This window comes from Tachysurus vachellii, chromosome 8, assembly GCF_030014155.1.
Source record: "Tachysurus vachellii isolate PV-2020 chromosome 8, HZAU_Pvac_v1, whole genome shotgun sequence".
Classification (NCBI taxonomy): Eukaryota; Metazoa; Chordata; class Actinopteri; order Siluriformes; family Bagridae; genus Tachysurus; species Tachysurus vachellii.
This window is the reverse complement of record NC_083467.1, coordinates 22,752,752-22,769,890: the sequence shown is the minus strand read 5'-3', so window position 1 is coordinate 22,769,890 and position 17,139 is coordinate 22,752,752. Positions and strand designations below refer to the sequence as shown.

Below are 17,139 nucleotides of genomic sequence, written 5' to 3'. Positions count from 1 at the left end.
TATAATCAGGGATCAACTCATAGAAACTCTTGATAATGTTTTACAAATGACATTTAATAAAGTGGGAGGTTCAGTCATTTCTGTACTAAACATCAAAATCAGAAATAACTAAATGCTTTACACCAAGAATTTATTACCACAAATATTCTGGCACACAACACATACAACCCACAATTACCGTAGCTAAGAAAGTTACTGGATTTTGTTCATCAGAAGTTTTTATGCTGGTATTTTCCCAACCATTGTGAAGTCCCACGTCCAATCCAGTAGGCGGTGCGCATGCGCAATAAAAAAAAAAAAAAAGAAACATGCAGCACGGAAAAATAAACACGGAAAAAGAAACAAGAAAATGATATAAGATGTGTTTCAGGACGTGGTTAACATGTACTTGTATGCTGCTTTTGTGTTTTGCCAGCATTAAAGGTAGGAGCTCCTTCTTTATCTGTTAAACAAAAGTATAATTGTAGATGTTGAAACAATCTGAACAAAAGTGTGAAACTCTCTAGCTGGGTTGTTTTTTACTGAATGGACTGAATTGTTTTGTTATATAGTATTTTTAATGTCTCTTGTCTGTACTACACCTCTTAATCTACAGTATACACCAACCTTTTTAAGACTGAGGGCTACTTCAAGGGAACTGAGTAGTACAAAGGGCTACCTGTTTGATACAAACTTCCTCAATAGCAAAACTGCACAGATCACTTTTTAATAATAATAATAATAATAATAATAATAATAATAATAATACTAAGGTGAAGAGACTGCTCACATGTCAATGTTAATTATTCCCCACAATTATTAACAATGATTTATACAACAATGACGGTAGGAATATTTAAACATGCAACATTTATTTATGTTTATCTGTTCCAACGTTTGAAAGTCAGGAACTAATGTCAAGGAAATCATTAATCAAGTCACAACAAGTTATCTAGTCTTTTTTGAACAATTTTTCACATTTCTGTGCATCATTTTTAGTTTAATGTTATGGTGTTTTCAGCATGGTGTTTTCATCTCTTTGTCTGTAAACGTCTGTTAGTGGGAAGCCTGGCACTGCATTCTGCTCACCAGTGTACTGTAATCTGGTGAATAATTTCACACTGCAAGTCTGAGTGAGTCTTGTAAATGTTCATCAGTAAGGCGTGTTCTGTGTTTGTTCTTGATAAAGTTCATGTTAGAAAAGGCTGATTCACAGAGATAGGTTGAACCAAAAAGGCATGCAAATTTCATAGCTGCTGTGCATACACCACTGTACTTTTCTGTGTCCACAAGGCACCAAAAGTTTGATGCAGACTGATGGGCTTTGAGGTGGAGGTCATTTTGCAACGTTAGGATTTTTACCTGTCCAGCATCCAAGTTGAACAGAGCACTTAGTTGCTCAGCAGTGCATGTCATGTCCACTTGCATGAAAGGATTTTTAACGTCTTTTTCTGTCCTTAATGCGCTGCCGGGTGCGTAGTTAGCATTGAAACTTTCGTGACGCAGACTGAAGTGTCTTGCCACATTGTGCCGCTTTGCCGTCGCAACAGTCGTCCCGCAAATGAGACACGCACACTTTTCTTTGACGCGTAAAAAAGAACTCTTCCTCCCAAACACCGTGAAAATGGTATGTTTTCTGTCGCTTTTCTGCCATGTTTTTGGGGGTAAATCACAACTGACTCCTGATTGTTGCTGCACCGCTTCCTTGTGTCAGGAGTCGGACGTGACGTGCGCGCAATATTGACATTTGACTTCAGAAAAGGCCAGAGTTTGTTATATACATAAAACATTTTTGTTTACTTTTTTTAAATTACATAAAATGAAATTAAATATAGTAATTTTAAAATCTACATTAATGCAAGCATTTTTTTATTCAAAAACTACAGCAAGAAATTTTTTTTAAACGGAACTATATTTTGACCAGTGCTATTTTTAGAACATGCCTCGCGGGCGCCTTAAGTGCTCCTTGCGGGCGACCAGGTGCCCGCGGGCACCGCGTTGGTGACCCCTGAATAGGTTTTAATGTCTGGTGGTTTCCCCAAAATGCACCGTAATCCCTCTAATTCCGAAACAATTGTATTGTGGATCTAGTGTTTTAATCAACTCCCTTAATTTTATATTTTAATTGTTTATTATCAATTTACAACTTGGTATGACGATTTTATCTGGTTTATATTTGTGATTCTTACCTCACTGGGGCAAGTAGTGGCCTAATGGTTAGAGAGTCTGACTTGTAATCGTAAGGTTGTGGGTTTGAGTCTCGGGCCGGCCACGACTGAGGTGCCCTGAACCCCCCAACTGCTCCCCAGGCGCCGCAGCATAAATGGCTGCCCACTGCTCCGGGTGTGTGTTCACGGTGTGTGTGTGTGTGTTCACTGCTGTGTGTGTGCACTTTGGATGGGTTAAATGCAGAGAACAAATTCTGAGTATGGGTCACCATACTTAGCCGTATGTCATGTCACTTTCACTTTAAATAAAGACCAATGTACTTTTTCTTCTGTCAGGGAAAATAAATGCATATTTTTTAAACATTTCTTCTGTAAATGAGAGTTTTTCACTGTGAACTTCCCTTTTCTTGATACTGATTTATTATGAACATGATATTTTACATTTTAAACCCTTTGACTCTAACCCTGCTGATTCTGACCTCCTCATGACTTAGTACAGGTCCAGAAAGTGGAGACTGAACAGAGAAGAGAAACCGGACCTTATTTCAGTTTGGGACACAAAGCAATAATCAAAATGTATACAAGAATCATAGTACATGTTGTTTTAAAAACTCTTTAATATCTGAGGGAGGATTGCTGATACATGAAGATTTTATGGCAGATTATGTGTTTGACAAACTCTGATAAAGTTAGCAGTGTGTGTACAGTGTGTCTTTTTGGTACAGACCCTGACTACCTAAATGTTTCTTCTCCAAATAAGTGAAATAAATTGCAGTCTAGTGCCAAATGTATGTGGACACCAGACCATAACATCTACACTTCATGAACAGTTTATTAGGAACAACATACTAATACTGGATGTGGTCTACTTTTGCTCTCAAATCACCTTTAGTTCTTTCTGACATGGATGCTGCAAGATGTTGGAAAATATTTGCATCACACATTTTCTGGAAATTGTTCAGTTGCACTTTAATACTGACAATCTCCTGTTCTGCCACGTCCCACTCCTGTTTTATTAGATTTAGTGCTGGTGACTGGAAATGACACCGAACTCCTTGTCATTGTGACACCAGATTAAGGATTTTTGCTCAGGCAGATGATTAGCACCAAAACTCAAAAACATTATTATATGCCTCATTTGAAATAAGAAATTCGTGTAGTGCGTTCGAGTAAGATGTTGTTGGAGCAAACATTGGAGAGTAGAATGGAAGGGAGCGCTGGCCGGCTAAGGTTAGTTTTTAGCCTAGCACGGACACCAGCGTTTCCTTGCGCACCACTTTCGTTGTCCCCTCTTCTGGTCCCCGATATCAGGTGATGCCGAGGACTGGAGGCCTGGTCTCCGCAGCAAGCCGAGGTCGCAAAGCCTTTCCAGCACATCATCGTGAAGTTTCTGAAAGTTGTATACATGAACACCGCTGTCTCTGGTTTCTATGTACTGGTAATAGTCGGGCTAAAAAAACATAAATAATAAATATCACCATATTGAATCTGGAGTGGCCACTGTGTGCTACTGCCGCACCGCCATCTTGAAGCCAAAAAAGATGTTTAGAGACTGTTGTGTGTGAAAATCCTGGGAGATGAGCAGTTGTAGAAATACTCAATCCAGCGTGTTTGGTAAAAAGTCATGTCATCCTCAAAAGCACCGAGATCACACATTTTTCACCCCATTATGATTGTAAATGTTAACAGAAGCTGCTGGAATGTATCTGTGTGTTTGTCTGCATTTCACTGCTGCCACATACAGTAATTGTAATTGGCTAATTAGATAGCTGTATAAATGTGCCTACATGAATGTCTAATAAAGTGAGTGTATATGAACTTGATGGACATCCTGCTACAAAACCATGGGCACTAATATAACGTGTCCTTCCTTTCAGCATGACACATGTGTCCTTCCTTTCAGCATGCTGAGTCCTTTGCTAAAACTCCACTAACCAGTCAGCCTTCTTCTGAATTCTGGTTGGCTTTTAGCACAGTAGAGGTGCACAACACACAATTAGCTCTCCAGAGGAAAGCAACAATTTGCTCATTCTCTTGATGTGAACATATTTCATTATTAAAATATTCTCCTTTTTTTTTTAACACAGCCATAAAGGTCATTGGTCGGGATGTGACTGTAACAGCAGGAGATGATGCGCAGTTATTCTGTGAAGCGATCGAGGCAACAGAGCCTCTAACAACTATTAGGTGGCAAAGACGAACAAAGAAAAAGCCAACAAATACAGATTTTCTGGTTATCACTTCCAGTGGCAAAGAAGAACATATTAACGGACTGAGGGACCGAGTAAAATTTGCAGGGAACTTAGCAGTACTGGACGGCTCAATTCTTCTAAGTAATGTTACTCTTTTAGATGAAGGAATCTACACCTGCATCTTCAGCGTATTTCCAAGTGGACCATATAAAACAGAAATTCGTCTCAGAGTACAAGGTAAAATTCTTTGTAGATGTTCTGATAAACCCAATCAAAGATGTAAAGAAAATAACATTTATAGTATACAGTTTTGTATTTTGCTTGTGTTTGTTTTTCTCCACTTACATGCATCCAAACACACATACATGGTGTTCACCTGGTCAACACAGAAGTCTTTTCCACATTGTTGTACAGACTTATTCTTGGGAATCTATTTAACAAAAAAACAAACTGTGGGTCCACACAGCTATGAAATACATTGTATATGGTCCTCTGGATAATATGTTTCAGAGAGACCAAGGGGTATAAAAAAGGAATGCAAATCCATTGCAGAATTGAAAATGCTGAGTTTAAATGGCTGAGGCTAGATAAATATGAAAATGAAACATCAGGCTGTTGACGGTGCATGCAGTTGTAAACTAAAACAGATCTGATTTCTTGAGCGTACATGGGCTTTTAATGGTTTTCACCACTGCAGACCGAAATAGTTGTGCAGTATGAAGTTCACAGCTCTAAAGTCAAACTCAACCATCACAAGTCTACAATGTCTTCACTGTTCTATAAAAAAAAACTTGTTCTAAATCACGAGTGATCAGGGTCAGACATACATATTAATGAAACATATTCACCCAGAGATCTGTTAAACAACATTATTTATTTATTTTTAATTATTGTTCATGGTTTTTGTTTTCAGTTCCTCCTGTTGTCACTGTGGGCACTGATGTTCCTGCTGTTGCTGGAGACACTGAAGGGATTTTAGCGACCTGCACTGCAGCCAATGCAAAGCCTGCAGCAGAAGTGTCGTGGAGTCTGGGTGCTTTAAACAACACAGTGAAAGTACAAAATACTGTCACTGTGGACTCTGAAGATAGATACACTGTTAAAAGCAACCTGATTGGAACTGCATCTAAAGATCTAAACCAGAAGAAGGTTCAGTGTGTAGTCACACACCCTGGCCTAAAGCAGAAACTGGAACTGAAGTACACACTGGATATTCACTGTAAGATGACAAGTTCATTGTTTTTATACAAATGCTTATAACCATACACTGAAACTGGAATATGTGGGCAGTCAGATTTAACACAAAATACATTTCACCTAATTCTGTTTTACTGAATGGTACATTGTGTAAAGTATTGATGTTTCTTTCTTTTTTCTCTCAGATCCTCCCCAGGTGGTTTATATTAGTTTAGCAGGTGATAAAGGGGAAACCTGTGAATTTCTATGTGACACAGACGCTAATCCAAAACCTACAAACTTTACCTGGGGCAGGTAACAGAGCTGAGTCTTCTTTTGTATGTTAATCATAAAATGCCACAGTAAGGTTCATAAACCATATTATATTTAAATAATGCTGCACATGCTCATAGTTCTCTTAACAACAGACATCAGCACAAAGAAGCTTTAAATAAACACAGATGTAGTTTTTGATTTCTTGCTGTGGCAATAAAACTCTCAGATGTCATGAGCAGAAAAATTCAGTACTTAGATATTTAACGTACACGAGGCATATTATATGGCTTATCATATAACAGGTGCAGCTTTGTTATTAAAAAATATGTGTGAAACTTGAACACAAGCCTGGTTTTGGATTTCGGTTTAATGATTAATGTTCATGTTACCAAGACAGCCATCAGTGTTGTTTTTAACTTAACCAATATTATTATATTGTTAGGTTTTGAGTTTATCCTAATGTCTATTTCTATCAGCGTTAAGAGAGAGACTCAGGGGGAGAACCCAAACTCAGGCCAATGTTCAAAAGAGAGTTAAGTAAATAAGTAGGAAACAATAGCAGGCAAAAGTGTTCACTCAAACCTCATGCAGAGACAACTGAAAGGAGGTGACATATGAGCACAGGAGCAGGAATTAGTCCATGGGAGTTACAGTTTCTGACACGGAACAAAAGTAATCCAGTCACAGGTAATAATAATCACGGGGGAAAAATAATAATAATCCACAAACGAAAAAATAGAATCCAAACAGGGAGAAAATAAATAATCCACTGGAAGAGTTTGTACTAATTCGAATCCTAAAAATAAACTCCAACTGGTAGGAAAAACACCGGTGCAAAAAAAAACTGAAAAAAAAAGGCAGGCAGCAGAGAGCAGCAACTCTCATAAGAAAACAAAAGGGGAAAAAGTAAATCCAACCTGGCAACCACACTCGGAGCCCAGCAGCAGGTAGAATACTGGCAAACTTCAGACAGGAGGCGACAGGATGACTCACAGACCGCGACGTACTGAAGAGAGATCATCTGGCGACAATCCAGCATGAACGGCGCGCTTAAATAGTGCTGCCGAGTATAAAAGTCATGAGACTTGGGAATGACGTCACAAGTGTGCGCCGCGAAAGTGGGCTTCGGAGAGGTACGCTGACAGTAGGAAATGGGGAACAGGCCAACAAAATGGGGAGCAAGCTTCCTGCATGCCAGCTTCAAAGAGAGGTCTTTGGTGGAATGCCACACTCGTTGCCCGACATGGTAAGGAGGAGCAGGGCAGCGTCTGCGGTTGGCCCAGCAAGCGTAGCTCTGGCAGGGAAGGTGGCACGAGCTCTAATGAACACTTGGCCCAGATCATGGTATTCAGCAGGCACCAGAGAGAGGTCGGAAGGCAGGTCCTCCTTGAACAATAATGGGCAGGGTGTCAAGGTGGTCAGGCAGTGAGCCTGGCAGTAGAGCCCCCAACCAAGGACCCAGCCGCTGGACCAATCCAGATGAGGATTATGCTTCTGAAGCCAAGGCAATCCAAACATGACTGGAGCATGGGGCGAGGGGATAACGAGGAAGGAGATCCACTCCGTGTGTTCATCGGCAATGGACACCAACAGGGGCTTGGTACGGTAGCGAGCTCGGTGGAGGATATGGCCATCCAGGGCCCACACCTGGGTGGTAGTGGTTCAGTCTCGATCCCCAGTTGACGCACTAACTCCTCGATGAGGAACTCCCCGTCAGCTCCAGAGTCTAAGAAAACCGCAAGATCGTGTCCTTGACTCCCGATTTGTAAACGTGCTTTGAGAAGTGGCTTGGGGGAGGCTAAGCACCAGAGGCTTGCCAAGGGCTCCTCCTTCAACGGCGAGCCCTGTCTTTTGCTGGACATGCGAAGGCAAAGTGTCCTGCTTTACCACAGTACAGACAGAGGTCGTGGGCCCGACGTCGCTTCTTCTCTGCTGAGGACAGGAGACGCTGTCCTATTTCCATGGGCTGAGGAGATGGTGGCGAGTATGATATGCTAGGTTCCGAGCAGGGCTTGACATACGGGTTTCTGGGATGCAGGCATGATCTGCCAGGTTCTGAACGAGGCTTGGCGTACAAGGTTCTGGGAGGCCAGGAACTGGTTGGGTGTCCCTCCTCTCTTCGTTCCTGGATTCGGTGATCAATCCTGGTTGCCAGACAGACCAGGTCGTCAAGCTCATCAGGAAGTTCTCTGGCCGCGAGTTCATCCTCAACCTAGGGAGCTAGACCGTGGTAGAAAGCATTGTAGAGAGCCGTTGGCTTCCGTTCTCAGCTGCCATACAGAAATCCACAGCATACTCCGCCACAGAGCGGGACCCCTGAGATGATGCGATCAGGGCTTGAGTGGCGTCCATTTGGGGTAGCGTGGAGTTCTGTGCAGTTCAGCCGAAAAGGCCTCAAACGAGGAACAGATGAAAGACTGATGTTCCCATTCTGCTGTAGCCCAGATCTTGGCCTTGAAATCTCTCAAGATCTCCCAAGATCTCAAATATTTAGGTATAATAATTACTAAAAAGTCCATGCTTTTAAATGCTTTTAAAATGCTTTTAAAAACAAACTGAAAAAAGCAAATTGATCAACTTAAAGACAATATAACCTTTTGGAAAACACTCCCCATGTCCATGGTAGGCAAAATAAACGCTATAAAAATGGTTGTACTTCCAAGATTTTTATATATATTTCAAGCTATCTCTTTTCTGTTCATTTTATCTTTTTAAACAGCTAGAATCTATTATAACAAACTTTATTTGGGCCAATAAGACAGCAAGGATTAATAAAAAAACATCTTAACAAACCCAAGGATCAGGGAGGGTTTGGGCTTCCAAACTTTAAAAATTATTATTGGGCAGCTAACCTAAACACTTTAGCGTGTTGGAGAAAGAGCAGTTTAATGGCGCCAGACAAACCAGAATGGTTAGCAATAGAGGAAGCTTCTTGTAATAAGACTTCATTGGGTGCCCTGCTTAACAGTCTCATTAAAATAGACTTAAAGTGTTATAATGGAAATACAGTTATTTCTAATTTAAATAAAGTATGGAAACAAATCAAGAAATATTTGGAAATTCCAGATTTATATCTGGATACTCCGATTTGCCATAATTGTGCTTTCCCCCAGGACTACACAATAAGTTCTTTTTTCAATGGAAACAAATAGGCATAACCACAATTAAAGACCTATACAATGAAGGCAAATTTAGCTCCTTTGACCAGCTAAAGCAGCACCATGCCCTTGCCGCTGCAAATTTTTTCCGCTGTTTGCAGGTTAGAGATTTCGTCAGAAAGAACATTCCAGATTTTGAAGTTTTTTGAAGTTAAATCCCAATTTAGAGAACATCATGAAGGTACATCCTGGTATAAGCGGTGGTGTGTCTCGTTTCTACAATTTACTGCTAGAAAAAGTTAGCACCAACACAGAGAAAATAAAACTTGACTGGGAGGAGGAAATGGGTTTTAATATACATGAAAATTCGTGTGAGGAATGCTTGAGAAACATACATACATGCTATGTGAATGCTAGACATAATTTGATTCAATTCAAGGTAATTCATAGGTTCCATTATTCAAAATCAAAACTTCATAAAATATATCCTACAGTATCTCCACTCTACAATAAATGTAAAACTGTAGATGGCACGTTGTTCCATTCTTTATGGTCATGCTCTAAACTCCAGCCATTTTGGAGAGGTATATTTAAATTTCTTTCTGAAGCACATTCTATAAATCTGGAGCCTGAACCCAGCATTGGTATTCTAGGAGCAAATAGTGCTTTTTGCAATAGACATCAGACACAATCCATTATATTCTGTATGATTGTAAGGAATTCTCATCTTCCGTCTGGAGACAGGATAACCATTCTTTCATCTGCTTTTAGTGCAGGATAACCTTAAATTCAGCCTCTCCGGCCTCTGCTCGGTTTCTGGTTCCCGGCGAGTACTCTGAGAAGTCTCAATGAAACACACTAGTCAAAGTCCTTTCAGAGAGAAGTTCTGAAGTTTATTAAGTAAAACATGTTATCTTGTTTCTTACAACTGCTTTCGGTGTTGCAAGTGCAATACTTGCAAAGCAGGGGGTCCCACTATGGTGGGGAGGGGGTTAAACTAAGGTCAAGGCATCTGTGTGTATGTGTAAGATAGAGAAGGAATGTTTATGTGTGGGTGTGGGGGAGAGTGTGTGTGAGAGAGAAAGAACAGTGTGCTCTATACAGAAAGTCTGCAACATTACCAGAAAAGATTGTTTTATACAATTATTCTCACAATGATGTTAGCAAAAAAACTTATTCTACAGATGTGGAAAGCAGAGACTGTCCCAACCATTGAACTATGGAAAAGAGAACTGGGCAATATGTTGCATTTGGAAGAATTGAGATACTCACTAAACGAGAAACTATCCACTTTTAAGAAGATTTGGAATCCAATCAAATTATTCTTACAGGAGGACTGAAATGGCTTTTATATTTATGCATTATTTTCTATTTCATGCTGTCCAGTTTCACTTCATTTTATTTTATTTTTGCTATTGCTGTCCACCAATTTTTATTTGTATTTGTTTATTTACTTATTTGTTTAGGCTGCTACTCAAATATAATCTGCTTTGGTTTATAGAACATTTAAAAGAAACCTTCTATAATTAATCTAACCGTGAAGGGTTGGGGTGGGGGTATTTAGTTATGTTGTAAAATCAGTCAAGCATATGTATAATGGTTCTATTAGAAAATTTCTGTTCTGTAAATTCTCTGTCTTTGTAACCATTGTGTAGATATTTGTCTTCAAGAAATAATAAAAAAAAACATAAAAAAAATAATAATAAAAATAATCAAATCCGTATGTTTAATAATTTGATCTGAATCTAGCCTTAAAGTCAGACCACTCTGTTCTCTATCACTCTGATGGCTGATGTATTTCTGATATCTTCCTTGGTGATATGTTTTTGATCTTTACTGCAATGTTCCTGTGGAACCTATTACTATCCAAATTCACAAAACACTCTTTACATTTTTTTCATGATCATGGTGATATTTTGTAGGATGTGTGTCTTCAGTACATAGCCTAGTAGCATTAACATTGCTCTAATAATGTACATTTTATCACCTTTGAGGAATAGAACAGTTTAAATGCTAATAAATGCTTTGAGTCATATAAGTATCAGTAAAAACAGGATGTGCAAAATAAGCATTTTGAAGTCAGTTTTCCCAACAGTATGATGTTTATCTGTGTAGTGTGCTGTTTATACAATCACACTTACTGTTATTTATCAAATACATTTTCATTTAGATATTTTCCAGTGAACGAGACTCTTTCCAGTGGTGTTAATGGTTTGACTGTTCAGCTGACCCCTGGCAATAACGGACTTTACTATTGTTTGGCGTCTAACCAATACGGGGAAGCTGTTGGTTCCCTCTATTTGCATGTTAAAACATGTAAGTATGTATATTATTTGTCCTTCACTGGAACAGTATATAAATGCTCTTGCAAGATGGTTGACACAGTTAACAATTATACACAGTTTATTTATTAAACAAGTCATCCTTCAACATTTATTCAATAATGTGTTAGCATATGTACACCTACAATAGCAGCATTGGATTATTATGTGCAAAACGGCATTATAGAGAATGCATAGACAGCATATAAACTGAGATTATATCGAGTGACTGTGTGAGGCCTGATGGGTTGAGCTTAAAAAAACTGTTACGCAGTCTGGTTTTGAGGAACTAAATGCTTCAAAGACTTTTTGGGGTCATCCACAATGCTGTTAGCTTTGTGGGTGCAGCATGTGGTGTTAAGTTTAAGATACGTTATAGAAATCTTGATGTAGTGTGTCGTGTGAACTAACTAAAATACTTTCTTAATGGCATTGCAGCTACAGAATCCAAAACCTGTTGGACTCTGTTCATCCTGACCCCCGTTGCTGGGGTTTGCTGTTTTCTCTTTTGGAAATTTGAATTGTTTCAGCGTGTCAATAAAATACTGCGGTGAGTTTTGTCATTTTACCAATCTAGTAATGAGAGCAGATTATAAACATTAAATGAGTTGCTTATTTTCTGTTTTCACTCAGGCGTGATATCGGTCAACCTGCGCCCAATGAATCTTCAGACCACGAAGAGGTCTGTGTGAAATCATTTATGTAAATCTCTATGGTCTTGTTTTGCTCACCCATGTTGGTGATTACATGGAAGAGGTAATCACCTCTTTTTTTTCTTAGGAGCATTGATACATGAACCTAACCTCTCTACCGGGACCATACCTTGTCGTGGTGGAGGGGCTTATGCTTCTTCAACTGAGGAGAAAACCAAATGGTCCCACAGGATTTGTAACATAAAGGTCCAGTTTATAAGATTTGTTGACTGGTCTGCTGTCATGACCATGATCCTTCAACAGGACTACAAGCAGGTCTAAAAAATTCCTGTAGCGAGAGGAAGACACCAAGGCATCTGAAACAAGACGACATCACAAACATAACTTTTTTTAACATTTCCTCAAGAGATTACAACTGGATGCTTATTACAGAACCTTACAGTATTTCATCTCATCCTACTATAGAACTGGGTGAAGCCAATTCTAGCAGATGGGTGACTCTCTACAGACCATCTAAAGTAGATAAAGCTAACATCAAGGAGAGTTCTGGTAAGTTTAGACCGATTTGAGATCACATCAGCTAGTCCCTTTTCACAGGGAATCCATCCAACAGGTACATTAACAAATTAAATACAGTACTGGGTAAATTTAAATAACTAAAGGTCTATACACAGAAGTCTGATTAAAATCTAACAGGATGTCTGCCATCACACAGAAATTTACTGTTTGTTTAGGTCACTTTCCATTTAAAACTGTTTACAGAAAGGAAACTGGGCAATAGAATCACTGGATTTCCTCTAGTTTTGCATGCAAGTGTCCCCGATTCCCTACAGTGCGACCCTACAATCGCTCCATAAACTTGGTCAACCTACACATGCTAGTTATTTGTGGTAAAATTTTGACAGCTGTGTCCTTAATATTATTATACTTATTATTTATGTTATTTATTACACACAAACACACACAGATGCATACAGACCTTTTCAGAGTTGTAGATAGTGTTGAGTTGAGGTTTCCAATTGTGTATTATATGTATGGCTGTCTTGACATTACATTGTAGGAAGCAGTATTATAAACATTTTGTTTGTTTGTAGGTGCTTTTGGGTCAAAAGTTTTGGCCTTGTGATTATCCATTTTTTCCCTGTAATCAGCCCTTTGTTGATAAGCAGTTGGAAGGGATTTTGTCTTTGTTGTTGTATTTGTATAGTAAACAAGTTTGGGAGGGTTTTCTTGGGTAGTTTGAGTAAGAAAACCTCATGGTTTATATTTAAAATAGCATTCCTGTTCTAGTTGTTGCATGTGTTTGCTAGATTTGGATAAGAACTAAATTCCTGATCTTTGGCCCATGTGCTATTTTCGTTTCGATTCCTTTTACAAAGTGTGCTAACAAAATTGAACAGTAAGTAAGAAAACAAGTTGGCTAAGTGGAATGAAGTAAAAAAATTTAAAATCTAGTAAAACTATTTTTTCTATTGGTCAGAAAATGAGAATGAGAGAATGATAAATTAACTGCTTAATGCACTCAGGAATCACAAATCAATATTACCCAAGCACAGAGAATGGAGAGCTAAATAAATGACTTTGAATGATTATATACATAACCAGTCTACAATGTTTTGCAAATACATCCACCATATATATCACTCTAGGTGTGTCTGCGTGGAGTGGACACACCACAAAACCTGCAGTTTCACTAAACACTGCATATGTAAAAGCATCCTAATTCATACACTGGCTACTGCTAATAAAAACTATAGAATAAATATTAAACTCTGTACTCTATAAAATATTTAATATTATAGTAATTATTAATAGTATTATTAGTATTATGGAGATAAAGTTATATGAAAGTTACGGATGTTTTGAGATTAAACATGGAAAGACTGGCATCATTCTTTTATTAGCACTCTTACAATGTGGTTGGGATTTTTCTTTTTGTTTAATTGTAATCAAAGACAACTTTCCTTTCAGAGTAATACAGTCTTGAAACTCTTACTTTGTTCTAAGCAAACAATTGTATAAAGGCTTCTTTGTGGGAGCAAATTATAGTTGTATTTGAATGCTATTATTTTTTCAAGTTTGTGATGTTGTTTGTAGACACATATTCTAGTAAAGTTTTCTCTGAAATAAACCTAGTCTTTAGAAATCACTGAGGAATTCTGCTTGTGTACCTAAGACTACATAAAGTTAAGATTATACTGAGAAATATGTTTGTTCAATAGATTTAGTAACCTATTTCCAAATGAGGACAGCTGCTGAACACTACAAACTATAGACAGTAAATTGTCAGTTACAGTATAACTTGGCTACAGTGTTGCTGATTCACTGAGTTACAGTGTCATGATTTATACATTTCTGTGTTTAAGAAACATTTTAATTAAGTCTAATGTGGAAAGACACGATGTGCTGCCAGGAAAACATAAGCAACAAAATCTAGGACACTGAGAAAGGACATATGAGGAAATGTCATATGATCTAATGTAAAGTGACAGTGTGTAAAACTAATCTGATGCCTTGCCTTGTCTAATGAAGCAAAGACCATTTCTAAGAAATAATAGAGAATATTATAGTCACGTGTTGGGTTTCATAGATTCCAGATTCATCATTTTATTGAAAAAAGTCTTTTTAAAGATTTTTTTAATTTAGTTTAATTTTGACACATTGGGGTTTTTAATATAGAATTTTCCTTTCATTATTGTGAACAGGTCCTACTTTAATTGAATGTGTCTAGACTAGTAAAATCACAAAGAACTACACTATACCTAATTATCCTGCTGTTGGGTGTCATCAGTGTGCTTTGCATGGCTCAATCAAAATAAAAAATAGTTAACAACATTATTTAAAGGGGTGGTAAAACAGGATTTCACTTTTCTAACTTTAGCTAGTGTGTAATGTTCCTGTTTGTGCATAAACAACATCTGCAAAGTTACAACGTTCAAAGTTTTAAGCAAAGGGAGATATTTGCTTTTAAAGAAATCCATTTCTAAGGACTACAGCAAACGGCCGGTAGGGACTACACGACATTCCTCCAGGGTTGCTGACGTCACTAAGCCCAATATTTACATAAACCCCTCCTCTGAGAATATTAAATAAGTCTACTGGTAAAGGTAAGGGGCGTGACGTTTCCGAAAAACGTGCACTAGGCGGTTAGCGAATCACAACACACTGGGCCAGCTAACCAATCTAAGCCCATTGTTATTTTTGAGGGACTGGCTTCATAGAACCCGGAAACCATCAGACCGTTTTACAAGGAGGGACAGCGCAGTGTAGAATAAAGGTAAAATATATGAAAAATAATGCAATTTTTTTAAAAAACAAAGCATGAACACATGTTACAGTGCACCCCACAAACACAATCAAGCCTTCGAAAAAACGTGTTTTACCACCCCTTTAAAGAACTTGAATATCAGCTTAAGTGAAAACTATTTTCTGTTTTACTTTTACTGTTGCTGCAGGAAATCATGTTGGGTTATTTTTATGGTTTGAGGTTGAGGCCCTGTGAGGGATTCTGAAGTTTAGTCAAATGTAGGACAAGCAACACCCAAAGAGCTTACGTACCAACCCAGGCCTGCATGACCACTGCTTAAGACACAACATTGGAAGAAATGTTGGAAAGATGTATCTCATCCTACTGCAGAACTGGGTGAAGCCAATTCTAGCAGATGAGTGACTCTCTACAGACCATTTAAACAGTGTTTTACGCTCATGGTATCAAGTCTGTAACCCAGTGAACCAGAGTTAATTCAATGAGAGAGACTGTGATAAGAAGCTGTTTGTCGAGTTCTGACCTTCTGTGTGCAGGACTAGAAGTTGGTTTTGACTAGAAATTGTTATTACTAGAGATTGTTTGTATAAACTTATTAGAGGGTCACAATGAGCTGGAGACGAGTTGGCTCATAAACAACTCTAGGCAGACCTTGGTAAGGGTAAGATTATCCTGATCATGAGATGATCAGACGTTGTCCATCTAGCCAATGGTAGATGACGGTTTCCTTTCTTCAGACTGTGTTTGAATCATGTTTATAAAAACTCAGTGTAACAAATTATCCTCTCTCATGCTACAGGAGGAGTGTTGGGTCCTGCTGCTCAACAGCAGTACAAATAAATCGTGAACTTTTTACTCTTGCCCATGGCTACCAGTGTGATACTTTATTTTCTCAAAAACTTCCACAACAAGACTTTAAAGCACTTTTGTATGTTGCTCTGGATAAGAGAATCTGCCAAAGGCTGTAAATGTAAAGTAGATAAAGCTAACATCAAGTAGAGTTCTGGTAAGTTTAGACCGATTTAAGATGATGTCACCAGCAAGTCCCTTTTCAAAGGGAATCCATCCAACAGGTACATTAACAATTTAAATACAGTACTATGTAAATTAAATAACTAAAAGTCTATACACAGAACTCTGATTAAAATCTAACAGAATGTCTGCCATCACACAGAAACTTACTGTTTGTTTAGTTCACTTTTTATTTAAACCTGTTTACAGAAAGGAAACTGGGTAATAGATTCACTAGACTGATTCAAAACATTTTAACATTTCAGTTCTTTAGTATTGTATATGCTAATTGTATATGGTGTGTTTTTTGCATTTTATTTTTCTTTGCTAGCTTCACAGTAAAAATTAATTAAAATGTAAAAAATATTGTTTAAATTAAATTTGTAGCTCTAACCACAGTAAGACTACACAGTTTGTTATTTAGATGCGCTGATAATGAAATTGGTATTGTGGACTGTACCAGAAATGTGATCTTTGAGCAAACCAAGTCAGATGAGTTCACATGAGTTAATCCTACTCTACTTCATGAGTCAGGACTGTTGGCCTCAATAGATTTCAGTGTAACAGTGAGATGAGCTCTTTGAGTGAGCTTTTGTGTGTCAGGGCTCAGCCACACTCTGGATGACGGTTAAAATTAAACTTTAGAGTACAATGGCATTAACAGTTATGTCTGCTTTACTCTGCACCATTCTCAGCTTGTCTTTTGTGTAGTCTTTTTTGTATTGTCCTGTAACTTTTCGTCTGCACTGTCTTTTGTCCTGCACTGTCTTGTCTGTCTTGTTTGTCTTGTCCTGCACTGTTTGCACCAGGTTGCACAGTTGCACTTTATGTGGCTAGGACTACTTACTAAGTCCTTAGCTCTGTCTTTGTTTTATGTAGCACCAAAATCCTGGAGAAACGTTGTCTCATTTCACTACAGTATGTACTGCAACAGCTATATATGGTTGAAATGACAATAAAAGGTTCTTGACTTGTCTTGACTTTGTAACAATGCTATTGC

General features: G+C 38.3%; 1 protein-coding gene across 1 annotated transcript; it reads left to right on the top strand.

Annotated features, from left to right (window-relative positions):
- Positions 1-286: 286 nt before the first annotated feature.
- Positions 287-13,850, top strand: LOC132850396 (nectin-4-like). The gene is made up of 8 exons (XM_060876960.1): positions 287-423; positions 4,235-4,576; positions 5,253-5,558; positions 5,722-5,830; positions 11,060-11,205; positions 11,649-11,760; positions 11,844-11,892; positions 11,991-13,850. Exons 1-8 carry the CDS (start codon positions 360-362, stop codon positions 11,997-11,999), a joined length of 1,137 nt encoding a protein of 378 aa, XP_060732943.1. The 5' UTR covers positions 287-359; the 3' UTR covers positions 12,000-13,850.
- Positions 13,851-17,139: the final 3,289 nt, after the last annotated feature.